At 47.2% G+C, this 27,006-nt stretch overlaps 1 protein-coding gene across 7 annotated transcripts in view; it reads right to left on the bottom strand.

The window, feature by feature from the left end:
• The window catches only part of GPR143 (G protein-coupled receptor 143), a 52,025-nt gene extending 25,567 nt beyond the window's left edge, over positions 1-26,458 (bottom strand). For 2 of the 7 annotated variants that reach the window (XR_012026082.1, XM_072815351.1), the window contains exons 1-8: positions 26,136-26,442; positions 20,729-20,838; positions 19,807-19,901; positions 12,514-12,606; positions 9,456-9,565; positions 8,058-8,166; positions 6,544-6,661; positions 5,671-5,905 (exon numbers count right to left, since the gene is read on the bottom strand). Coding sequence is in view for 6 of the 7 variants with exons in the window: in XM_072815351.1 (XP_072671452.1) it covers positions 5,671-5,905; positions 6,544-6,661; positions 8,058-8,166; positions 9,456-9,565; positions 12,514-12,606; positions 19,807-19,901; positions 20,729-20,838; positions 26,136-26,400 (1,135 nt within the window). In the remaining variant the exon portion in view is untranslated. Of the gene's footprint in view, positions 1-1,127; positions 2,694-3,148; positions 4,832-5,670; positions 5,906-6,543; positions 6,662-8,057; positions 8,167-9,455; positions 9,566-12,513; positions 12,607-19,806; positions 19,902-20,728; positions 20,839-26,135 lie in introns of those variants that run through there. The other 5 variants (XM_072815353.1, XM_072815350.1, XM_072815354.1 and 2 more) reach the window with 5 other exon arrangements.
• Positions 26,459-27,006: the final 548 nt, after the last annotated feature.

Genomic DNA, 27,006 nt, shown 5'->3' with positions numbered 1-27,006 from the left:
ACAAATGGACAGAAGACATAAACAGATATTTTTCCGAAGAAGACATCCAGAGGGCCAATAGACACATGAAAAGATGCTCAACATCACTCATCGTCAAGGAAATGAAAATCAAAACCACAAGGAGATGCCACCTTACACTGGTCAGAGTGGCTAAAATAAAAAACACAGAAACAAGTGTTGTAAGTATATAGAGAAAAAGGAATCCGCATGCAAACTCTTGGTAGGAATGCAAACTGTGGAGCCACTCGAGAAAGCAGTATGGAAGTTCCTCAAAAACTGAGAAATAGGGACACCTGGGTGGCTCAGCAGTTGAGTGTTTGCCTTTGGCTCAGGGAGTGATGCTGGTCCTGGGATTGAGTCCCACATCGGGTTCCCTGCAAAGATCCTAACTCTCCCTCTGTCTATGTCTCTGCCTCTCGGTGTCTCTCATGAATAAAAAAAAAAAAAATCGAAACAGAATCACCATATGATCCAGTAATTCCATTACTGAGTATTTACCCAAAGATTAAGAAAACATTAACTCATAAAGACATATGCACCCCTATGTTTACTGCAGCATTATTTATCATAGTCAAATTATGGAAGGAGCTCAAGTGTCCATTGACAGATGAATGGATAAAGATGTGGTGTGTATACACCCACATACACACACAACCAAATTATTCCTCAGCCATAAAAAAGAATGAAATCTTGCCATTTGCAACAACATTGAGGGAGCTAGAGAGTATAGTGTCCTAAGTAAAGTGAGTCGGTCAGAGAAGGACAAATACCCTATGATTTCATTCATATGTGAAATTTAAGACACAAAACAAGCAAACAAGAAACAAACCAAAAAACACTCTTAACTACAGGGTGATACTACTGGTGATACCAGAGGAGAGGCTGGTGGAGGAATGGGTGCAATAGGTGATAGGGATGAAGAGTACACTTATCATGGTGAGCACTGAGTAATGAGTGGAATTGCTGAATCCTATATTGTACACCTGACACAGAACACTGTATGTTAACTGTATTGGAGTTGTAATAAGTAAGAAAAAAAGAAAAAAAAAAAAAAGACTAAGGGCTTCATTTGCACCTGCATGGTGAAAGGTTAAAAGTAAACTCTACGTTCTGTTTCAATATATGCACTGAAGGATCCAGATTGAGAACTCCTTAAAAGAAAGGGGAAAAAAAGCTTTTATTTATTTGAGATAGCAAGAAAGAAAACACACATGGGGAGGAGGGGGCCCAGAGACACACTGACCACTTAAGACTTAGAGAGAATCCTGAAATTGTCCCCAGAAGGCAGTGGTGGTGACAGCCAGCCAAAAGTCTGATGTGAAGACCTTCACAAACATGCTAAAGTGTCCTCGGCAGCAAAACATTGAAGTGATTTAATTCTGAATGAAGTCCCTCTTTCTTCTTCTTAGCAAAGTCCTGCACAGGATTACTATATAAAGTCCCAGACTGGATCTAAGGACCAATTTTAAAAGATTCCAAGGATGACCAGATACAAACCAAAGAGCCTAACTGCCACCTCACTTGCACCTCAACCATATACTTTTGCAGATGACAGTGGTTAAGTTTGCAAAGTTACTCTGAGCTTCAAAATTCCTCAAAAGGGATCCCTGGGTGGCGCAGCGGTTTGGCGCCTGCCTTTGGCCCAGGGCGCGATCCTGGAGACCCGGGATCGAATCCCACATCCGGCTCCCGGTGCATGGAGCCTGCTTCTCCCTCTGCCTGTGTCTCTGCCTCTCTCTCTCTCTGTGACTATCATGAATAAATAAATAAAATCTTTAAAAAAAAAACAAAAAAACAAAAAAAAAAAACAAAATTCCTCAAAAAAAAAAGCCTGATATACATCACTATGGCTCTAAATCAATAGCTCCTATTATTATAGATATTCTTTCCACAATCAAAAATACTGACTGTATTCCTTGTTTTTCTCCAGAAGTGTTCCTTATATGCTTTCTTTTTCCTCCAAATTTTTCTCAAACTGGCAATTCCATAGCTTATTCTATTCCTAGCTTTTTTTTTTTTTTTTTTTTTTTTTAGAGTGATAGAGTGAACATGAGCAAGGAGAGACACAGGGAGACAGAGAGAATCCCAAGCAGGCTCCCTGCTTACCACAGAGCCATATACAAGGCTTGACCCACAACCCCGAGATCATGACCTGAACCCAGATCAAGAGTCAGACACTCAACTGAGTCACCCGGGTACCCCTATTCCTAGCTATTTTCTTTTGTCGAACAGACTGTGAGACCCTTGAGATCCAGGTTTGCAGGCTCTGGTCCCCACACTCCACACGGCTCCCAGCACAAGGCTTGGCAGGGTTGTGAGAGGTCACTGGTCACTATCACCAGAACCAACTATGGCTCTATCCATATAATGCACTATTATTCAGACATAAAAAGATCAAACTTCTGGGGGCACCTGGGTGGCTCAGCGTTTGAGCATCTGCCTTCAGCTCAGGTTGTGATCCTGGGGTCCTAGGATCAAGTCCCACATTGGGCTTCCCGCGGGGAGCCTGCTTCTCCCTCTGCCTGTGTCTCTACCTCTCTCTGTGTTTCTCATGAATAAAATGTCCAAAAAAAAAAAAAAGATGGAAGTTCTAACTCAAGCTACAACGTGGATGAACCCTGAAACACGATGCTAAGTGAAAGAAGCCAGACAAATATTTGTCCATTTAGATGAAATCTCCAGAAGAGGCAAATCTACAGAGAAAGAAAGCAGATTAGTGGTTGAGGAGAGGTAGGGATGGGAAGGCATTGAAAACAGGTACAGGGCTTGTTTTCAAAGTGATGACAATGTTCTGGAATTAGCTGCACAACTTTATGAATATACTAAAACCCAGTGAAGTTTAAAGTACACTTTAGGAGGATGAATTTTATAGTATGTGAATTATGTCTCAATTTAAAAAACAAACAAACAAAAAGCATAGGAGGGAGACAACACCTACATGTGACTAGGGCCAATCTTCTCTTCAGCTACAAGTGTGAGGCACCTCACTAGGGAATGCCAACATCCGTACCTGTGCAACTGCCCCAACGCGAAGTTTGTTTGTTTTTTTAAGATTTTATTTACTTATTCATGAAAGACACAGAGAGAGAGAGAGAGAGAGAGAGGCAGAGACACAGGCAGAGGGAGAAGCAGGCTCCATGCAGGGAGATTTTTTTTTTTTTTAAGATTTTATTTATTTGACACAGAGTGTGCACAAGCAGAGGAAGGGGCGGAGGGAGAGAGAGAAGCAGGCTCCCTGCTGGGAGCCTGAAGTGGGGCTCGATCCCAGGACCCTGGGATCCCTTCATGAGCTGAAGGCAGACTCTTCACCGCCTGAGCCCCTGGGCACCCCAGCAGGGCCACGAACTCCTCCCTTACGTCAGCCTTGCTGAGGGCTGACACAAGGAAGGGGAACAGAAGGAAAGTTTGAGAGAGAGCAGCCGTGAGGGATCCAGGCCCAGCTTTCTACAGGCTGCCTTTGCTTTCTTGAGAAGCCCTGTGTGGATATTTCCTACCTTGGGGGCAGATCTGCGTGACAGCGAGCTGAGGGCACGAAAGCAGAGAGACACTCACTGATCTCGGTCATTGGTGACGACCGGGGCAGGGGCACACTGGGATGGTTCTTATTGTCATTTCTAACATTTAACTTGACTTCCAAAGATGGGCCCAACCACTTGGAAACACTAGGCTGGGAACCAAGCAAAACCGAATAGATGAAGGGAAAATTCTTTGGCTCATTCCCCAGGTGGTAGCAGGCTAACAGCAACTCCACTTGGTGGTTCTCTCATCCTTGATGAATGATTTGCTAGATAGAAAGTCTAGATAGACCAGATAGAAGGCCGATAAATGCACAGTCCCTGTCTTTTAGCTTTCACCAGAAAGACTGTTTTTCTTCGAGGCTTCCAATTACAACCAGACAATACCCATCTCAGGGATTTAATCCATCGATTCATCACTGTATTTTTTGGCCCCAAGAATAGACCAAGCTGGTCACCTGAAAACAAACCCCGCTTTAATGTATTCTGAATTGAAGGAATGGAAAACCAAACCAAACCAAACAACAAAAAAAAACCCTCTAAAGTCACTTGCAATTAGCCTTTGTATATTTTCCCTGCTCTCAAATTCCAGCATTATTTCCGTACAAAGTTGTCTGGATTGTGTGGTGTTTGTCTTTGGCTTCACACATGTGTGTGGGTGTGTATGTGTGTGTGTGCATTTAGCTCAAACAACACGCTGGGGAAGCCAATGTTTGGATCCAAGCTTTCGGACCGCCTAATTATCCTGAGACGTTGGTTCCAAACTGGGTGCACTGTGCGTCCAGGGGATATTTGTTGATGTCTAGAAACAGCGCTGGTGTCACAATCAGGAAGGTGCTACGGGCACCGAGTGAGCAGGGACTAGAGAGGCTGCCCCATATCCTACAGGGCCCAGGCCGGCCCTCAGGACAAGGCATCCCCAGCCCCAAATGCCAACAGTGCTGAGAAGGAGAAACCTGCTCAGAAGACAGACACAGTAGAGGGGGCGAGAGGCTGACAGAGGAGAGGAGCATTGCTGCTAGTCCTGAATGTCAGCAGGAGGAAACGTGGAGAAGCTTCTATGTCCCAGAACATACTCAGTCAACATTCTTCAACATTCTCTCTTCACCTGACTCCGGCTCCTTTTTAAACAACCAATGGAGGGGCGCCTGGGTGGTTCAGCGGTTGAGTGTCTGTCTTTGGCTCAGGGCGTGATCCGGGGGTCCCAGCATCGAGTCCCACATCGGGCTCCCTGCAGGGAGCTGCTTGTCCCTCTGCCTGTGTCTCTGCCTCTCTCACTCTCTGTGTCTCTCACGCACAAATAAATTTAAAATAATCTTAAAAAAAAAAAAAAAAAACCCACAACCAATGGACTACCATAAAATTATAGCCACCACTTGAACAGCTAACCTTTCCTGTGCTTTGATCTGATAGCACCTTATCCAGGAAATTCAGTTTCACATGGCTAAGGAGCTGAAAATGTAGGGTTTTTAGCTAGCTCATCTTCCCACCTCAGGTTAGGCCTCACTTCAACCAAGGTGAATGTTACTCCACGCTCCATGCACACATCAGCTAACTGGTAGGACAAGTTAACAGGTTGCTGGGCCTGGGTGGGTTAGTATTTGGCTACCAACACATTTCACTATGTACAATTTCTCCCACGGATTTTCATGCAAATTTTGGAATTGAATAATTTCCTAGATGTCTAAAGGACCACATCAGGGTTCCCGGGAACCCAATTTGATGACCACAGAGCAGTCTGAAAAGCACAGGACTGGAGTCATTAAATGAAAAGGACAGATCCGCAGAGTCAGCACCAGCGGACTGGCTTTTTACCTGCAAAGGCCCCACATGAGCTGGGCAAACCGAACTGTACCTGGAACCGGTTTGGAGTGACCACCGATCTCCTATGCATGAAGCCACCCAGCCAAGGCGGACACCCCTTACAATCACACAAGGCTACGGTGCTCAGTAACTAACCGGCAGATGAAATATATGAAAATATTAAAAAGAGACGTGGGTGACAACATGCCAGATTAGCCTCCATGTCAGTGACCGTAACTCTCATAAGTGTGATGACACCTGTCCCACACCATGTCACCTCCTTGGTTCGATAATGGCCTACCGGCATGCCCTGGGACTCCACAATTTACCTGCCTCGGCAGACAGGGCTTACCTTCAGACAACATGCTGAGCGCCTCGTCGGAATTGTGCCCGCCAACACGCGCCACCTTGCCAGAGGGGGGACATTTGCGGGAGCCCTCTGGGGACAGGGAGGTCTGCTCTGCAGCAGAGGTGGTCACTGATTCCCACTGAATCTCCTTCCTGGGGCACTGAGAATCCAGGCTACATCCTGTCCAGCCGTAGAAGGCCAAGGACAAGAGAAATCCTTGGGCTGGATTCAGTATTCCCTGGGAGGCGGGACAAAACGACATGGGTCACTCAGTGCGATATGGTGGGAATCAGAGCACAAAGTCCACTGGGACGCCCACTGGGCTGACTTGCTAGGAAGTGACCTGGTTGGCTGGTCTGGGGCAAGACCAAGATCGGCTTCAGGTGCTGTACCTTCCAGGGTGCCTGAAATATTTCCTCGAGTTAAATTCCCTGATATTTTGAGTCTGCCTGAAAGGTCTGATACGCTGTGCCAAACTGATGTACCGGGAGTTATGCCGGTTTAATAATGATCCCAACAACGATTAGGACTAGCTAGCTAGGGATCCCTGGGTGGCGCAGCGGTTTAGCGCCTGCCTTTGGCCCAGGGCGCGATCCTGGAGACCGAGGATCGAATCCCACGTCGGGCTCCCGGTGCATGGAGCCTGCTTCTCCCTCTGCCTATGTCTCTGCCTCTCTCTCTCTCTCTGTGTGACTATCATAAATAAATTTAAAAACTTAAAAAAAAAAAAAAAAAAAAGGACTAGCTAGCTAGTATTTCCAAACCTGATGGAGGTACCAAGGAACCTATGAAACTCATACATCATAATTCAGAGCAGTTCTTTTCCTTTCGACCTCTACTTTCCAAGAAAAAAATTAAAGATCAAGAGTGACCTACCATAATAAACCACGTGGTCTTGGCTGCATTTCGGATAGGTTTCAGAGAGCTTCCACTGACATCTGGTTGCAATTCAAGATAGAATAAAAGGCTTTCATTGATGATGTTCGGCAACCAACTGTCAGAAAGAAAACAAACCAGGGTAAAGAGACAATGGGATACAATTAATTTTTAAATGCTAGGGGTCAAGGAATGTGTCTTCCAAGACCAACAAGTCCTGGGGGACGAGGAAGATCCACTTCAGCAGCAAGGAAGAACCAGTGCATCCAGAATTCAATTTAGGAGATGTAACTCCTTGTCTCAAGTCTAAAGCAGAGATCAACAAATCTGTCCAAGGGTGACTGACACTCAACACCCCATCAGGTGTAAGGTAGGTCTAGCACTCTGTCAAACAACCCAAAATTCGTTTTTCATTTGAAGAGTAATGTAACATTTTGAGGGAGACCCCAACAACTCTTGCTATCTTAAGGTTTGAATTTTGGGATGTTATTGTTGGTAGACCAACGAAATTTAAAATGATGAGCTGAGTGTATTTTTAGAGGGAGATAATTTCCGTCTCTCCTAGGAGGATATCCAAACAAACCTCCTCCTATCAGGTAAGTTATTAACACCACAAAGGCACACCTTGTTTGGAAAAGTATTGATTCCCCCCTAGCAAAATGTGTTCTGATTCCCATCTGCTTTGCATTGGTTACCGATCCATTTGAAAGCATCCACCTGAAACTTTGGGCAGAATGCCGGGCAATTGTGAGGCAAAGTGAGGAGAGAAAAATTGACTCTCTCTGCTTCTTGACCACACCCTGAGTCATCACACCAAAAAACATGCTCTGGCGCTTATGTCTTGTCAAATACAGGAATCCTGGGGTCAAGACTGATAGAAATGGGTAAATGTTAAAAGCTTGGTCCAGCGCTTTATTTCGGAGTTCACCTTAGCAGTGGGACTAAACACTGGGTGCACATCTGGGATGTAACAAAAGCAAACCCGAGATTTTTTGTGCCAAGGGCTTTGTATATAATCTGAGTAGATGGAAATATCTTTCCAGGACTTCATACACTGTGGACCTGCCTTCCTGTCTCATGTGTACTTCCTCAAAGGGCCCCTGGCATCCTTACAAAGATTTCCTTTCAAAGACTCTTCTCTTTGCAACTTTCAGGTCACAATCGGAAAAGCGAAATGGCAAGCTGACTGCACATCCCTTCCCAGTGGCAATTAACAAAAAATAAAATAGGGACGCCTGGGTGGCTCAGTGCCTTCAGCTCAGGGCATGATGCCGGGGTCTTAGGATCAAGTCCCGCATTGGGCTCCCTATGGGGAGCCTGCTTCTCCCTCTGCCTATGTCTCTGCCTCTCTATGTCTCTCATGAATAAATAAAATCTTCAAAAATAAATAAATAAATAAATAAATAAATAAATAAATAAATAATAAAATAATAAAATAAAATAATAAAATAAAAAGTAAAGTAAAATAAAAAGTAAAGTAACGTAAAGTAAAATAAAATAAAATAGAAGGTTACCAAATAATGAAAACCAGCATTATTTTGAAAAATCGGATCTTGATTGTGGCTCCCATCCGTCTCTCGTTCTCTGTGTAAATGCCTTGTCTTCCTTTAAGTAAAGAGGCCACTGTGGAAAAAAAGGATAAGTGCATGGGATGTTCGTTATTTACATTTCCTGAGTGACAGGGAAGGGAGTCCATGAGGATAGAAGCCCGTAAACAAAGGCAGCAGGGCATGAGGCACAGCAAGGTGTTGCCATTCCTCCTTCCCAGCTTCCAAGCTGAGAATGCAGGTTTTCAAACTTTCACTTTCAAGTCACTGTCAACTTCCACAAGAGCTGCAAAGATAGCACAGAGACTTTCTATGGACCTGAACCCACATTCTTCCAATGTCAACCTCTTAACACACCTAGGCTCACATTTGTCACAAAGGGATTAGCAATGGCGCTTCACTATTAATTAAGTTCCAGATTTTATTTGGATCTTACAAGTTCAAGAACTGTATTCAAAGGTTTATATTTTTTATTATAAATATAATGCACACTGGGGGCACCCGCATGGCTCGGTTGGTTAAGCATCGGCCTTCAGCTCAGGTCATGATCCCAGGGTCCTGGGATCAAGCTCTGCATTGGGCTCCCTGCTCCGTGGGGAGTCTGCCTCTCCCCCTCCTGCTTTCCCTGCTTGTGCTCACTCTGTCAAATAAATAGAATCTTAGGGATTAAAAAAAAAAAGATGCATTTCTTCATTGTCATCTTCTCATTCTGCACTTGAGAGATCCACAGGGCTTGAGGTTGGAGGCTTGCTCCCCATCATGCTTCCCTGAGGATGCAGTGAGGACTGGGAAGTCCCCGTCCTCAGCCTAGCGGTCTTTCCAGCGCTTTCTGCTGGCTCACAACATCCTCCTTATCCAGTTCTTACCATTGCCTTTGACTCATTTCCTGTGCTCCACTTCCTGTTTCCTGCCCGACTGAGAAAAGACAGGCCAAGCACATCACAGGAAGGAGCCAGGCTCTCCACAATCCAGGCCAGACTCCATCCCTCCCACCCTGCTCCTCATTCCTCTCCTTCCACTCCTCTGACCTCCACGACTTTCCAAGGGCACTCCTGGGGCCCGTTGGGCACACTCAGGGCAGACCCACAGTGAGCCCAGATGGAAACGTAAAGTCCCTCAGTCCTGGAGCTATTCACCTTGGGCAAAGAACTGGTGTAGCCCGTAATTACACAGGCTTGCTCACTTTATTAATTCAACCTGCTTGCTTTCTCCAAGCATACTGTCCCTCTGTCTCTGGAGGATGACAAATGAGGTCGGTTGTCCCAGAGAATTCCAGAAAGGACCACACAGGGCATTACCTGAGCCCCAGGCATGGAGGCATACCCACGGCCATGCACCCAGAGTGCTTCCTTGTTTGTTGCTCACCTGCAGTCACGGTCTTCTGGAACAGGACGGGGTTGGCCACAAGGACCAGCAGCAGTGGCAAGTATGTGGTGACGTAGTGGGGAATGGCATGTTCCAGATCCCGCTGGCACCTGGGGGAGGAAAACCAAGTCATTCTCGAAAACAAGGCTTTGCCTAAAATACACAGACTTATCTGGAAGCTGAGATAAGAGGAGGAGAGTGAAAAGGGAAATGCATAAATCCACTTCTCAGTCTACCCAAAGGAAATCTGACTCAGAGCTTATGTCTGTGAAAAGGCAATAAATCACTGAAGAACAAGGAAGATCAATCATGTTTCTATTTGTCTTCTAACTGGGAGGACCTTGAAGGCATTCCACTGTGGGAGGTTTAAAAAGGTCCCTGCTGGGAAAAGGAAAAGATAGAAACAGACAGTCTGGAATGGGGGAGTCCTCGCACTGTGTCTCTTCAAGGAGAAAAAGACACAATTCAAGTAGAGACAGAGGCGCTCACTGAAGGAGTAAGGCTTTATTTAAAAAAAAATTTTTTTTAAAGATTTTTTATTCATGAGAGACAGGTAGGGAGGGGGAGCCAGAGACATAGACAGAGGGAGAAGTAGGCTCCCTGCGGGGAGCCCAATGTGGGACTCTACCCTAGGACCCCAGGATCATGACCTGAACCAAAGGAAGACACATAACCGACTGAGCCGTCCATGCACCCCAAGGACCAGAAATTCTATTGAAGGATCATGGGAATCATGTGATGCAGTGAAAAAGTGCCACACACAGGTGTGGGTTCGCCAAGGTAGGAACTATCAGCTCAGAAATGTATCCTGTATCAGAAAAAGGGCGAAGAGGAAGAGAGAATCGAAGGCAGAAGGGAGAGAGGACTACTCAGGTGGAAAAGCAGACAAGGGAGCACCCCCTGTGGCCGCAGAAGGTAGAAAGATAACAATGCAACCACTCTTGTTTTAATATGCATGGGCTGGTCAACCAGAAAAACCTTCTGGGTTTTTTTTTTTTTTTTAAGATTTTATTTATTTATTCATGAGACACAGAGAGAGAGAGAGAGAGAGGCAGAGACACAGGCAGAGGGAGAAGCAGGTTCCATGCAGGGAGCCTGATGTGGGACTTCATCCGGGGACCCCAGGATCATGCCCTGGGCCAAAGGCAGGCGCTAAACTGCTGAGCCACCCGGGCTGCCCCCTGAAGGGGGAAATGATAGAAAATGCAAAAAAAAAAAAAAAAAGGTCAGGAAGGAAAAACACAATGCCCCCTTTTCTCGCCATCACAAGGAACGCAATATCACCTATAAATACTACCTTCCTTCTAACAGAAGTTTTCATTTGCAGCTGTGAAGGCTGAAATGTGGTCTGGGAAGACTTGAGGAGAGAAACAAGTAGAAGGGCCAGGATCTCACAGGACAAAAAGTGAGCAATGGGTGAGAGGGTGAGGATGGGAGCCTGATGCAGGCCCAGGAGTGGCCTTGTAAGGTCCACGATGGCGCTCCTCACAAGCCCTGCAGCCATGGCTCCCTCATGCTCAGATGCAATCTTTCCAGGAGCCCACAGGTGAAGGCGAGTGATAAAAAAAACTCCCTTCCCAATGAAGTGCATTCCATTGTAACAGCCATGGACACCGCACTTGTCCTTTTAAAGTTCCTCAGGAGAGCAACTGTATGGATGGATCTACACAGAGCTTTGCAAGTATTCACCATCAACTAGGCAACCTTACCAATTTGGAGATGTCTGAGTAGCTGCAAGAAGTTAAAAAAAGGGGGGAAGAAGTAGTCTAATCATGGGTCAGCAAACTTTTTCCGTAAGGGAACATTTACAGTAAGTATTTTATGCTCCATGGACCACACAGCCTGTCAAAACTGACACTGCCAGGTGAAAGCAGCCATAAACTGTGCATAAACAAATGGGCATGACTGTGTTCCAATAAAACTTTATTTATAAATCCAAACAGAGGGCCAGATTCGTCCTCAGGGCTGTGCTGTGTTGATGCTTGTCTACACTGCCCTAAAATCACAAAGAGAAAAAAAAAAAAATCACAAAAAGACACCTGTTTTTCAGTTTTCCATTGGATGTTAGAATATACATCCTTGGGCAGCCCCGGTGGCACAGCGGTTTAGCGCCACCTGCAGCCCAGGGTGTGATCCTGGAGACCCGGGATCGAGTCCCACATCGAGCTCCCTGCATGGAGCCTGCCTCTCCCTCTGCCTGTGTTCTCTGCCTCTCTCTGTGTGTCTCTCATGAATAAATAAAATCTAAAAAAAAAAAAAAAAGAATATACATCCTTGGAGGGACTGTGAGACCTACAAATGATTTGCATTGATGAGATTTTTAAGATTGAAGAAAAACCTGAGACAATTTCAGGTGTCTATCTCCCTACATCTGTGTTCAGGATAGCTGAAAGATGAAAGAGAAGTGACAAAGTATAGCAAGCAGAGGCTCAGAACTAATTTTTTTAAAAATTTTTTTAAAGATTTATTTTTATTTATTTATGATAGACACACAGAGAGAGAGGCAGAGACACAGGCAGAGAGAGAAGCAGGCTCCATGCCCAGAGCCCGACACAGGACCCGATCCCGGGACTCCAGGATCGCGCCCTGGGCCAAAGGCAGGCACAAAACCGCCGAGCCACCCAGGGATCCCAGAACTAGCTCTTCTAGGAGCAACGCTCTGATTCTTCTAGGCCATTTGAATTCATCCTTAGGATGTTAAGTTCCTCTGCTCATCCAGAGGAAGCTGGCTTGAAGAATAAAAATTAAAGAAAAGGTGTGCCCGAGAAAGCTCCATCAATATGGAGGATGCACCTAAAGCTGTGTGCACATCCTTACATGGAGGAGACACACCTAAAGCTCTGCACACATACTTGTGTATACAGGTACCTGCACAAATGTGAAGAGCAGAGGCAGGGAAATGAACTCTGGAGTACAAGGTAGTGAGCCCCTCCCAGGGGATCAGCTGGGCAGGTCTGTGGACAATAGCCTGACCTGCAAGGCGCCCACTCTGGGCCAGTGCCCATGCATTTGCTGCAAGAGAACACAATGGGTCAGGGAGCTGGTAGTCCCGGATTACCTGGACACAGAAGGGTAGTAGAGCATGATCACTCCCTCCACGCAGAGCAGGGTGGCCAGGCCCCAGGTCATGATGTGGTAAAGGACGATGGTGCTGGAAGAGAAGCAGGACAGGGGTGTGTATGTGCGTGTGTGTGCGTCTTGCCTGAGAGCAGTGATGGAGACGTCCAGCAACAGAAAGTACCAGACCCACTCCTGGGCCCCCAGTCAGGAAAACGTACACTGAGCAAACCCTTGGCAAAGCCTATCCCTCTGTTTATTTTATTTTTTTTTTTTAATTTTTATTTATTTATGATAGTCACAGAGAGAGAGAGAGGCGCAGAGACACAGGCAGAGGGAGAAGCAGGCTCCATGCACCGGGAGCCCGATGTGGGATTCGATCCCGGGTCTCCAGGATCGCGCCCTGGGCCAAAGGCAGGCGCCAAGCCGCTGCGCCACCCAGGGATCCCCCCTCTGTTTATTTTTAAGTTAAGATGAAATTCATATAATGCAAAAGTAACCATTTTCAAGTGAGCAACTCAGCAGCGTCCAGTAAATCCACAATGTTGTGCCATTACCTCCTCTCTCCAGTTCTGACACAGGCATCACCCCAAAGGAAAGCCCGAAGGCACGGCACTCCCCCTTCCTACTGCTCCTAGCCGCCAGCACCTGCCAGCAGCCGCCAGCAGCCACCAGCTGCCCTTGTGTCTCTATGGCTTTTCCTCTTCTGCACAATTCTTGCAAATGGAGTCACACTGTATGTGGCCCTCCGAGTCTGGCTCCTTTCACTCAACATGAGGCTTTCAAGGTTGGGCGGACCAAGGCATGGGCGCCTCATCAGTCCCCCTCGGTACCCGGCTTTCCCACAAAGCAAGGAGCTCCTATCCACCAACCTGCCCAAAGGCACTTCTGTACCTAAAAGTCCAAGGGTCTTGGTGCTCAGCCCAAACCAAGGTCTTGGAAGAAACGTGTGCTCCTGGGATGTTCCACGACAGTGGGGGGCTTTCCTTCCCTGCCTCCCTCCCCCTGCTCCCCATCATTCCCTGCATACTTAGCATTCCTGGACCATCTCTACCCTTTCCCGTTCTAGGCCCACACACCCCACCTTTTCCCCTGAGGACGCAGGCAGCCAGCCCTGCAGCTGGGGTCAGAAGGCAGAGGCACAGCCATCTGTCCCTTCCAAAGCCGCCTCTTCTGTGCCGCAGGATGGCGGCCCAGGGCTCCACTGGATGCGCTGGCCACAACCCAAGACCCTACCAGACGCCTGGGAAATAGTGCAACCCCCAACCCACAGAGATTTTAACTCTGAAGTTCAGCTGTGTAGACGAGGGAATGGTCAGGGATCTGAGCGAAGGGATGCCCTTGTACAAGGAGACAAGAGGACAGGGAGACAGCACACAGGAAAGAGGTGCAGGAAGAAGAAACGTTTCATAGCCCGCTCTCTGGAAGGCCCCGAGGAAAGGACTCCAGCAGGTTTTCCCTCCCACATTGGAAATGGTCCTGGAAGCCGCCCTGCCCGGCCCTGCCCCAGGCCCTGCCCCATCTCTCAGGGTTTGGGAGCTGGTGGGGTGTCTTGCTCAGAAGCCAGAGGTTTTGCATGAAACAAAGGAATACAGGAGCAGCTTTCTGCAAGGGCCTGGGTGGCTGAATAGTGCAGAATGTCTGCAGGCCAGACCCTAGCCCAGGCCGAGGGACCTGGGAGAACGATGCAGCCACGAGGAGCAGCAGACGGCTGAAGGGCCTTTTCCCTCTATCTGACCACTGGACAGCTTTCAGGTCCAGGCACTCGGGGGCCCTCCCCAGACCCCTTTTCTCTCACACTCGTGCTCACAAGGCAAGTAGTGACTTCAATTAAGGGCTTTTCCCATAATCTCATGCACCTTTTTAAAAACAAATTTTGCTTATTTGAGAGAGAGACAGCACACAAGAAAGGGGAAGGGGCAGAGGGAGAAGCTGGCCCCCGCTGAGCAGGGAGCCCGACTTGGGGCTCAATCCCAGGACCCCAGGATCATGACCTGAGCCGAAGGCAGACATGTAACCGACTGAGCCACCCAGGGGCCCCTTCTCCTCTGTTATTATTTAAAACCTTTACCATCCCACATCTGGAACAGAAGGAGCAGTTTAAATTTTAACTTTAAATCTGTCTTAATGACCTTTCTTAGAATTAAGATTTTAAAAAAGATTCTCCCGTGCCAAAGAAAATAGCTTAGTACCAGCAGGATCTAGAAAGGAACATGGAGTTTCACCCAGCCCTACCTGCAACGCCTTGCCCCTGCCCTGGAGTTGCTCAGGACCCATCCCAGGCAGCTCCCATCTCAACTGTCACCTGCACAATCAGCTGCGCTCCGGGCTCTGGAGCAAGCTGGCTCTGAAGAGAGGAGCTCCAAGCGTTTCTGCACTCACATCTCCAGCTCTGGCTCCAACACCCTGTGCCAGCTCCGAGGTGCCCTCACACCAGGCAGCAGGCCTTCTGCCAGGGGAGATTAAGGGCTGGGTCTCTGTGGCTCCAGAACACCTTATTTTTCTGCTGTGCTCTCTACTTTTTTTTTTTTTTTTTTTAAGATTTATTTATTTGAGAGAAAATGCAAAAGCGAGCATTGGGGTGGAGGAGCAGAGGCAAAGGGAGAGAGAAACCCAAGCAGACTCCTGGTTGAGCCTGGTGCGGGGCTTGACCCCATGACCCTGAGATCAGTACCTGAGCTGAAACCAAGAGTCAATGCTTAACCATCTGTACCACTCAGGCGCTCCAACCCTACTCCCTTTTGACGGGAGAGCCCGCTTCACTCTCAATGGTCTTCCTAGCGCTGGACCCCCGCCCTTACTCTTGTCCTTACAAGGCATCTGGACACTTCACATGTTTGGACGTTTGCCTCCTGCATGCCTGGCAGGTCCTCAGAAGCTATGCTCTGTCAGCATCCCCTAATCTCCGCACACCCCCTGCATCCTGCTATACTTATTCTCTGCTCCAAGTGAGTTCCAAACACTCTTCTGAGCATGAGGAGGGCGTCCTGGGGCTCTGCCTGTCTTCTACATCCAGAAAGCACTCAGGCGGCCCCATCTGACCACAGTCATCCAAAGGGTGGGGGTGAAGCAGTGCACTCTCCTGTTACAGCAAGAGATACACTCTTCTTCCAGCTTCCTTTTGGTGCCCCGAGGCTCCTCTTCTCTCTACAACTGGCTGCCTGTGAGACCTCTAGTGTGTCGTAACTCCAATCCCTCTAAAACTGAGAAAGGTATCAGACAGGAACACACACTTGCACTGGGCTTCCCAGTCGAAGACCTGTCATTGCTGCTAGTTGGCAACCCAAAGCCATTTTCCTTTGTCCTTAGTAACATAACCTAGACGTCATGCCAAGTAGCAGTATGCTTGGCTAACAGACTGTACTTCCAACCTCCTCTTGCAGTGAACTGTGGCCATGAAACTGAATTCTGGTCAATAATATGAAAGTGCAATTGTGTAAGATCCCCAGGGAGGCTGCTTAAAGGGAGCTGGCTCAGGGGAAAACAGGCCCCTTATGCATCATTGCTCCCTCTACTCCTTCCTGTTCCCTGGAATGCAAATGTGATGGCGAGAGTTCCAGCAGCTTTATTGGGCCACTATACCTTGAAGTTGGAAGTCCTACAACTGGATGATGGAGCAAGAAGATAGGAGCTTGGGTCCCTGATGCCCATCATTAGGGCTCTGGATTGCCTACCTCTGGCCTTTTTTAGCATGAAAGGAAAATTATCTTGTTTAAGTCACTATTATTTGATGTATTTTACGTAGCCAAACCTAATCCTCACTGGTACACCTGCTTGTCCGCCTTCGACCTTCACTGGCTTCCCTAGAGAATTTTCAAAACCAAAAATATATAGGTTCTGTATGGATGTATCAAAGCTTAGGAACAAAGGTAAAAAGATGGAAGGAAGAAGCACAAAAATAAACACTAAACTTGGGCAGCCCCGGTGGCACAGCAGTTTAGCGTTGCCTGCTGCCCAGGGCATGATCCTGGAGTCCTGGGATGGAGTCCCACGTCGGGCTCCCCGCATGGTGCCTGCTTCTCCCTCTGCCTGTGTCTCTGCCTCTCTCTCTCTCTCTCTGTGTGTCTCTATGAATAAATAAATAAATAAATCTTTAAAAAAATAATAAAATAAAATAAAAAATAAACACTAAACTTCAGGCCACAGAGCCCAAGGTTAATGATAAGGACACATGAGGAATACCAATGATTTTAGAGCAAGGATTGCCCGGCATATTCTACAGTCTGAATGGGACCTTTGTTTACTGATATTGGCTTTAAAAGTATATTTACTCAAGGGTGCTTGGCTGGTTCAGTTGGTGGAGCATGCAACTCTTCATCTCAGGGTTGTGAGTTCAAGCTCCACACTGGGTGTAGAGATTACTTAAAATCTGGGTAAGTCAGTTGGTTAAGCGTCTGCCTTTGGCTCAGGTCACGATCCCAGGGTCCTGAATGGAACTCCTCTTTGGGCTCCCTGCTCAGTGGGGAGTTTGCTTCCCTCTTCATCTGACATTCCCCCTGCTTATTCTCTAGTAAATAAATAAAATCTTTTTTAAAAAAATAAAAATAAAATCTTTTAAAAATAATAACAAAAAATGAATTTGTTCAACAAATGGTACTGGGACAACTAGACATCCACATGTAAAAGAATAAATATGGACCTTTTCTTCTTTACCTACACACAAAAATTAATTTAAAATGCTTCAGAGGGGGACCTGGGAGCCTAGGTGGCTCAGTCAGTTAAGCATTTAACTTTTAGTTTGGACCCAGGTCATGATCTCAGGGGCCTGAGATCAAGCCCTGGATCACGCTCCACACTCAATACAGAGTCTGCTTTAAATTCTCTCACCTTCTGCCCCTTCCCCCCAATAAAATAAATAAATAAAACCTTTTTTAAAAATTAATAAGGGCAGCCCCTGTGGCTCGGTGGTTTAGCGCCGCCTTCGGCCCAGGGCGTGATCCTGGAGACCCGGGATCGGGTCCCACGTCGGGCTCCCTGTGTGGGGTCTGTTTCTCTGCCTCTCTCTCTCTCTCTCTCTCTCTCTCTGTCTCTCATGAATAAATAAACATAGTCTTTTTTAAAATAAAATAAAAATAAAAATTAATAAATAAAATGAATCATGGACCAGGGCACCTGGCTGGCTTAGTCAGTAGAGCACGTGACTCTTGATCTCCGGGTTGTGAGTTCAAGCCCCACACTGGTTGTCAAGGTTAGTTAAAAAGAAAAATCTTGGGCAGCCCGGGTGGCTCAGCAGTTTAGCTCCGCCTTTAGCCCAGGGCATGATCCTGGAGACCAGGGATCCAGTCCCACCGTCCGGCTCCCTGCATGGAGCCTGCTTCTTCCTCTGCCTGTGTCTCCCCCACCCCCATGAATAAATAAATAAAATCTAAAAAAAAAGAAGAGCAGTTTTTCTTAAAAAAATAAAAAGAGAAAATTAAAAAATCTTTAAAATGGGTAACAGACCTAAATTAAAGTGTTCAAACTTTTTTGTCGTTGTTGTTCCCAAGTTTTATTCAAGAACTCATACAAAATATTCCACATAAATGAGTTTTAAGCCTCATCTTGCTCATTTTCCTCATCCTGGTTACTCTGGAAGTAATGCAATTTCTAAGTGTCTTTGCTGTTAGCAACTATGCACAATCCATCATGGAGATTATTCTACTTCAACTATTTTTTGGTGAGATATTTCAAATACCTTTTGGAACAAAGCACATTAGAGGCACCTGAGTGGCTCAGTTGGTTAAGCAACCAACTCTTGGTTTCGACTCGGGTCATGATCTCAGGGTCATAGAATCGTACTCCATGTCAGGCTTCAAGGCCAGCTCTGTGGGGAGTTTGCTTGAGATTCGCTCCCTCTTTGAGAGAGTGTGTGTGCGTGCTCTCTAATAAATAAATCTTTAAAATAAAATAAAAAAATTTAAAAATATACTTAAAATATAGTACATCCAGGGGTGCCTGGGGGGCTCAGTTGGTTAAGCATCTATTTGAGTCTTGATTTCAACTCAGGTCACAATCTTAGATGACATTGAGCCTTACATCATGCTCTGCACCAAATGCAGAGTCTGCTTGATATTCTTTCTCTCTCCCTCCACTGCCCTGCTTGTGTGTATGCATGCTATCTAAAATAAATAAATAAATAAATAAATAAATAAATAAATAAATAAATAAATAAATAAAATGTAGTACATCCATAAAACAGAATACTATTCACAAATGAATGAGAAGCAAGTACTGATGCTGCTGCAACATGAGGAAAGCTTGAAAATGTCATGCTAAGTTTAAGAAGCCAGACACAAAAGGTCACATATTGACTAATTCAATTATTCAATAATTCAATTCATGACGCAGTGCCCAGAGTAGGGAAACCTAGAGACAGAAAATAGGTTAGTAGTTGCCAGGGGCTGGAGGATAGGGGAGGGTAGAGAGGAATTAATCAATGGTAAAGAGATTGAGGGGGGGTGATGATTAATGTCCTAAAACTAGTTGGTGTAACGGTTGCACAATTTTGTAAATATACTAAATACAATGGATACAGTTAAATGGGTAAACTTTATGAAACTGTTTTTTAAAAAAAAGCAAACAAGGGTTCCATCCAAAATGGGGGGGCACATGCTTCCTGGAGCAGGAGTCAGGGGAGCTAGGCACTCACCCACCTCCCCACCCCCTGCCATCCAGCTTCCCTTTGTCACTTAGGCTCTCTGTATTTCTGTTGCCCTAATGCACACGCACATCCCAGCTGCAATCCCAATGCACAGTTCCTGAGAGCCTACTACGTGCCGAGCAGGAATCTCAAGCATTTACGTGTAGTATTGTGTTGACTGTCCTGTGACCTGATGAGGGAGTCCTATTTTATACCCAGGAAAACAGAAGTCCAGAGAGATTAAGCAACTTGCTGACAGTTCCACAGCTGGTGACTACTGCACGGGGCCGTACCCACTGGGCCATCCCTCACCAGGCAGCCACCTGCAGCTCCAGTGTTTTACACTTGGCATAATGTGTCAATACACACTTCAAAGAACTTTGTCCTCAAACCTTTAGATACTGTCAAATACTGTCTATATTCATGCCAATTCTTTTTTAGTATGTGTCCAAAATGCGAGTACTTAATCTATGGATCACTTATCATGGTTTAAAAAGCCTCATTTTAAATCTGCCTTCAGCCTTTTATAAAACTAAGCTGCCAGAGAGGTTTCTTGGAGAGGGGCTGGCTGACATCCTGTGCCTGCCATACTGACGAATATTTTGGAGCCTTCAGTGGTACCCCCAGCCCTCCATCATATGACACAACCTGGTTCTACAGGCTTCCTCTGAATACCTCTGTCCTGCTGATCTCCGGACTACCAGGTAGGCATCCACTGCATAGCAAAACAGCCACCAGAAGCAGGCGCTGTACAGCAGCTCGATCCACATCTGTAATCAGGAAGAGCCTGGCATCAAAGCTCCTGGAAACAGGCACCAGACTGCCCCACCCGTGAAATGAGCTGGCCTGACGTCAGGAAGCAGGACATGAAAGGCCTCGGGAGATGGTGCTCAGTCTGGGAAAGCAAGGGTGGGATATGCCCCAGGGCGGTGTGTGTCCTGGTGTGCTCAGTGGGACTGGCCTGCGGGCCCTGCCTCCCTGGACACCTGCAGGCGGGGGAGACGAAGGCCTCACAGGCCTCATGTGCACACTGTGCACCAGGGTCAGGGCTCAGGGCACCTGGGAAGGGGCAGCTCTCTGCTGACAAGGACAGACTTTGGGCGGGAAAGGGCTTCCCAGAAGAGGGGCAGGAAGGGGCTCCATATGCTACAGGCAGCAGGAGCCTGGTGCGCCTCCCGGGGTGGGCTGAGCCAGATGCTCCACTGCACACAGCTGGGAAGCAATGCGGGCAGAGGGGAGAGAGGCAGACGGTTCTGCACAGCAATACAGATACGTGTATTCAAATACAGGTTTCATTAAGCGGAATACATCCGATAAATCAGTAACTTTCTTCTTTCTCTCTCTTTTTGGCCAGCTGGTTTTAACTGCAGCTCAACCTAAGGTAAGGACTGTATACGTGTGCTAAACTGAGCTGGCAGTCAGGAGCCCCTGGAGGGTTCGTCACTCGCAGATGGCCCCCAGCCCCGGCTCTTGATCAGCAGGCTCAGAGAATCTGCATTTCGGACAAACCCCCATGGGGTGACACCACTCTTTGGGGACCACAGCCTAAGAGGAGCACAGTGTACAGAAGAGGGTGACCAAAAGGCGGTGTACTTACTGCACTCCCCACACAGTACACAGCGGGCCAAACGTCTGTCCCATTCACACTGGAGATGTTTTCGACAAGATCTGGGAATCCTAACCACACCGCAGATCGGAACAAGATACCTGAAAGAGAATCAGATGACACTATCATCCCGCGGGGGATGCATTCCAAGCCCCCCTCCAGTGGATATAGAAACTGCAGACTATCCTGAATCCTATATATACTATGTTTTTTCTGTCACATGCATTCCTGTGATAAAACTCTATTTATAAATTAGGTACAAAAGTTTAACAACTAATAATCCAATAGAACAATTATAACAATATACGGTCCCGGAAGTGATATGAATGTAGTGGCTCTCAACCTCCCTTACCGGATTCTACTCCCCCTTCTTCTCGTGCTATGTGAGAGGATAAGATGACTGGGTGATGAGAAGTGCGGTGAAGGACGCAGGGCAGGGTGATGTAATGTTAGGCTACCACAGACCCTCTGACAGCACCTTCTGAGGAGCACCTGCTCCCAGACCACAGTGCACTGCAGGGTACCCACAACCACGAAACCAAGGCTGTGGCTAAGTGTAAACTAGTGCACACTGTGATGCTCCTAATTCAGATCGAAAGCTCGTTGCTCTCTAAGAATAAGTAAATGAATGGATGAGTAGATAGGAATGCACAGAGAAAGAAATGAGGGAGGAAAGAAACACACAAGGGTGTGTGCAGAGAGACAGAGAAACAAGGAAGATCCAGGGAGTAATGATTTCGGTCACAAAGCCAGCACAGGCATTTTCTACCCCCAGTCATATCCTTAAATCCTTATTTGTTTACTTGATATGAAGAAGCAATTATTTGAATAACAATCTATATTTCAGGACGCCTGGATGGCTCAGTGGTTGAGCGTCTGCCTTTGGCCCAGGGCGTGATCCTGGGATCCCAGGATCGAGTTCCACATTGGGCTTCCTGCATGGAGCCTGCTTCTCCCTCTCCCTGCGTCTTTGCTTCTCTCTCTGTGTCTCTCATGAATAAATAAATAAAATATATTTTTAAAAAAAGATCTGTATTTCTTGGCTATATTTTCAATGTCCGTGTCAACTATTCCTCACAGACGAAATAAATGACTGAAAAAGCACAATTCTGAAATGCAAAAAGATAGCTTTAAGAAAAAAATGCATTTAATATTTTCACAAATTAACTCTCGATGATTTGCTCTTGACTTTTATTATTTGTAAGTTTTCTTTGTTACTAGACCTAAATATCTAATTCTCCTCAAAACAGTATACGCCCTTAAGATATATATATTAAGGCTCCTTGGTAGGTAATGTGACACCCTGTATCTAAGCATATACTATGTAATATGATACTAAACGGTAACTGTAAACAGTACAAAGTTATACACTATGCACTGAAATACACTAATTAGTGTGTAATATATTGTTAAATATACAATGCATAATACTAAATAGACACTCTCATATACCATCAAACTCACACTGCATACTTCTCTACCAAATATATATTATACAGTACATCACCAAACGTAAACTGTGTAATATACTCTAAATATAGGGTCACCTGGGGGCTCAGTGGGATAAGCATCAGCCTTCGGCTCAGGTCATGATCTCAGGGTCCTGGGACGGAGCCCCACGTAGGGCTCCCTGCTCAGTGGAGTCTGCTTCTCCCTCTCCCCCTCCCGCCTTGCTTATGCTTGCTCTCTAAGAAACAAATAAAATCTTTTTTAAAAATGCACTCTAAAAATACAGTGTGGTGTATCCCTGGGTGGCTCAGTGGTTTAGTGCCTGCCTTTGGCCCAGGCCGTGGTCCTGAAGACCCAGGATCAAGTCCCATGTCAGGTTCCTTGCATGGAGCCTGCTTCTCCCTCTGCCTGTGCCTCTGCCTCTCTCTCTCTCTCTCTGTGTGTGTGTATGTGTGTGTGTCTCTCTCATGAATAAATAAATAATCTTTAAAAAAATAAAAAATAAAAATACAGTGTGTGATACGCTACATAACATACACTAGGTAATACAATACTAAATTTACATTACGTAACACACCACTGAAGAGAAACTATGGACACCAACAAAAGCTTAAGATAGATCTTCTCCTTATCAAGCACTGCTCACAAAAATAATGCTTTTCTTCTATAGAATGCCTTATGATTTTCAGCATCTAGCACTCCTCTAAGCCCTATAAATGCCCTACATATTTTTGTATTGATATAAGTTGATGTGTGTCAACTTACTTTGGTAAACATTTCACTATATGTGTATGTTAAGTCATTATTCTGTAGCTCTTAAATTTTTACTCTACTGTATGTCAATTATATCTCAATAAAACTGAAAAAAAAAAAAAAACCTCTGCCCTATGAGGTAGGCATCTTAAGTATTCACTTTTCAGAGAGGGGTCAGTCATCAAGCTTTCCCTTTAATTCTGCCTCCGTTCATTTGTCAAGATCATGCAGCTCCCTTTCCAAAAGCAAGAACATATACAAATATTTTTCCACTGATCCTTAAAAGATACTCGAGTGCATCTTTATTTCCACATATCCAAGCTACAGAAATGAAATTGCTATTAAGATGCTTTTCCAGGGCAGCCCCGGTGGCTCAGTGGTTTAGCACCGCCTTCAGCCCAGGGCATGATCCTGGAGACCCAGGATCCTGTCCCACGTCGGGCTCTCTGCATGGAGCCTGCTTGTGTCTCTGCCTCTCTCTCTGCCTCTCTCTCTCTCTATGTCTCTCATGCATAAATAAATAATTTTTTTTTAAAGATGCTTTTCCAGGGGTGCCTGGATAAGAGTCATACACTCTTATCCAGGAGTCGTGGGTTCAAGCCCCACATGAAGTGTAGAGATTACTTAATAAACTTAAAAAAAAAAAAAAAGATGCTTTTCTGCTTTTCTAAAATGTTTTAGCAGAATCAGGAAGAAAACAAACTTCTGATTTAATTAACCCACACCAAAATGATTTCATCCCTAAGAGAAAGGAAGTACTGCTTCCTGTCTGATTCTTCAAATCTGAGAAAGTGACTACAGGTTCCACAGCATTTCCTGGAAGTCAAGGTCCTTGAGGGTCTCCAACCACAAGAACACAGACCGGGAGAAGGGGGCCTTAAGACACATGGTCATCTCTACTGCTACCTGCCCAAGGCAGGGTAGGAGCTGCAGCCATCTCCTCAGGGCCCAGAACCAGTGCTATCAACAGCCTTTGCTTCAAAAGCAAAATTACCAAAAAATACAATTCCAAAATGGTTAGCACCTGTCAGCCAACTGCAAAATAGCATTTATGAGACAACTGAACACATAGTAGTGGCATTAAAGAACTGATTTTCATTATTTTAAGGTGATAATACTAGTATGATAAACATATATATTTGTATACTTAATTCTTAACTTCAAGAACTGTATACATGGGATCCCTGGGTGGCGCAGCGGTTTGGCGCCTGCCTTTGGCCCAGGGCGCGATCCTGGAGACCCGGGATCGAATCCCACATCGGGCTCCGGGTGCATGGAGCCTGCTTCTCCCTCTGCCTGTGTCTCTGCCTCTCTCTCTCTCTGTAACTATCATAAATAAATAAAAAAAAAAAATTTAAGAACTGTATACTGAGATCTGTATGGATCAAAGTACACACATTCTGGGATTTGCTTCAGATTAAGCCAGTGGAGAGTGTGATACCAGGATGGGGTGTAGACAGAGTGAGGTCATGGGTCCAGGGGTTCATTAAACAGTCTTTGTGATTTTTGTTAGAAAGTTTTCAAAATAAAACCTTAAACAAATGGTCAGCGATATTTAGGTAAGAGATCTGTAAAAAGTGCCATGTAAGTTTAATGCAGGGGGTGGCAAAGTTTCTGCAGAGGATGGATAGAAAATATTTTAGGCTTTATAGGCCATAATTCTCTGCCAACATCCACCTCTGTCCTTCTAGGGCAGACATGGCAGGAGTCAATGCACAAGTGTCTGGCATGGGGCAGCCCGGGTGGCTCAGAGGTTTAGCGCCAACTTCAGCCCAGGGCATGATCCTGGACACCTGGGATTGAGTCCCACATCGGGCTCCCTGCATGTGGCCTGCTTCTCCCTCTGCCTGTGTCTCTGCCTCTCTCTCTCTCTCTCTCTCTCTCTCTGTCTCTCATAAATAAATAAATAAAATCTTAAAAAAAAAAAAACAGTATGGCATGGCCCTGTTTCCATAAAACTGTACTGAAGAACATAGACATTTAAATTTTATTGAATATTTTATATGCCAGGAAATATCTTTCTTTTGATTAAAAAAAAAAGACTCTAGGGCCACAGAAAAGAGGAAGCAGGCAGGATTTGGCATGAGGGCTACAGTTTGGCCACCTGTGGTACAAAACCCAAGCCTGGGGACGCCTGGGTGGCTCCGTGGTTGAGCGTCTGCCTTCAGCCCAGGGTGTGATCTGGGGGGTCCTGGGATGGAGTCCCACATCCAGCTTCCCGCAGGAAGTCTGCTTCTCCCTCTGCCTGTGTCTCTGCCTCTCTCATGAATGCATGAATGAATGAATGAATGAATGAATAGATAAATAAATAAATTCATTCCTAAAAAAAACCAAAAAACTCAAGCCTGACAATTTATATGTATTAGGGATACATATACCAAGTTTTCTTCCTGATTCTGCTAAATCATTTTGGAAATGACTCTAGGTGTGTGTATATACACAAAATATTGTTAGTCTCTGGCAGAATTACGGATCCATTATAGTATCTGTGTTTTGCTAACCTCCCCATCTAAAGTTTCTCCTAGTAAGCTTTTAATAACAAACTTTTTTTCCTCCAACAAATGTCCCCGACGCATATTTTTACTGCCTACCTTGTATGCGGAGTCCCCTGGCCGTCCTGTCTGGTACCTAGGGAGCCTCCTTTGATTTCATCCTCTAGGCTAGGACTATGCAGACAACCCGCCCAACCCAAGGGCAGTGCTCAGGGCCCCGTGCACCGTGCACGGTGCAACCCAGCAGGTCGCACCCGGCTGGCCACGCTCCCTCCCCAGGCACCTAGCAGGTCCCAACCTGCGGGCCACCATCCCTCCCCGGGCACCTGGCAGGTCCTAACCTGCAGGCCACGCTCCCTCCCAGGGCACCTAGCAGGTCCCATCCCGAGGGCCACACTCCCTCCCCGGGCACCGAGCAGGTCCCACCCCGCGGGCCGCGGGCCCTTCCCAGGCACCCAGCAGGTCCCAACCTGCGGGCCACCTTCCCTCCCCGGGCACCCAGCAGGTCCCAACCTGCAGGCCACACTCCCTCCCAGGGCACCGAGCAGGTCCCACCCCGCGGGCCGCGCGCCCTCCCCGGGCACCGAGCAGGTCCCAACCTGCAGGCCACACTCCCTCCCCGGGCACCCAGCAGGTCCCATCCCGAGGGCCACCATCCGTCCCCGCGCACCGAGCAGGTCCCACCCCGCGGCCGCGCGCCTCACCCAGGCACCCGAGCAGGTCGCAGGCGGCGGCGGCGCGCAGGATGCGCACGGAGGCCGGGGCGCGCGGCGAGGCGGGCGGGGCGGCGGGGCTCCCGGGGCCCGCGGGCCGGCGGCGGGGCAGCAGCTGCAGCAGGCCGAGCGCCACACTGCAGGCGCCGCTGCCCAGGCACAGCGCGTGGAACGCCCGCGGCTGGAAGCTCAGCACCAGCTGCGTGGCGGCGTCCCGCGTGGGGCAGCAGTAGGTCCCGAGGCGCGGGGAGGCCATGGGCCGTGCTGCCGGGTCCCAGCGGCCCGTCTGGGTCAGGTGCCCGCGGGGTGGGAGATCATGTGCCCGGGCCGTCGCCGCACCCCCGCCCCGGCCCCGCGCGTGCGGAGAAGGCGCTGCCGCGGCGGGCGGGGGGGGGGGGGGGGGGGCTGCGCCCTCTGCTAAGGCCACGAGGGCTCACGAGGGTGAGGCTGGGTCCGGAGGAGGAGGGGTGCGGGGAGGGGAAGCGCCCAGGCGCGCAGGTCAGCCTTCCCCACTTGCGCCGAGCCAGCTCCCAAACTGCCATGTCGCCGTCACCGATCTGACCACGAACGCACGCCCCGTTTGCCAGCTCTGTCCTACCTGGACCCGGCATCCCTAATTCTGATGCGTTACAGGCACCCCAACAAGTTCATAACCCCCGAGGCGGCGGGTGTTAAAATAGTGCTCTTTCACGCCCCCACTCCGCCTCGGAAACACCCGCAGACGTAGGCTTTTCGGAGAAAATCAAATCTTAGACAAAGACAGAGGCACTTGGCCTAAGGAGACACGTCCACGCTGACATTTTGCACTTCATTGTTCAGTGTTCCGTTTTCACTGTTTCCTTTTAGGTTCTGGTATTCTCAA

Source organism: Canis lupus, chromosome X (assembly GCF_048164855.1).
Source record: "Canis lupus baileyi chromosome X, mCanLup2.hap1, whole genome shotgun sequence".
Classification (NCBI taxonomy): domain Eukaryota; kingdom Metazoa; phylum Chordata; class Mammalia; order Carnivora; family Canidae; genus Canis; species Canis lupus.
The sequence above is the reverse complement of the archived record's forward strand: the minus strand, read 5'-3'. Positions and strand labels throughout refer to the sequence as shown.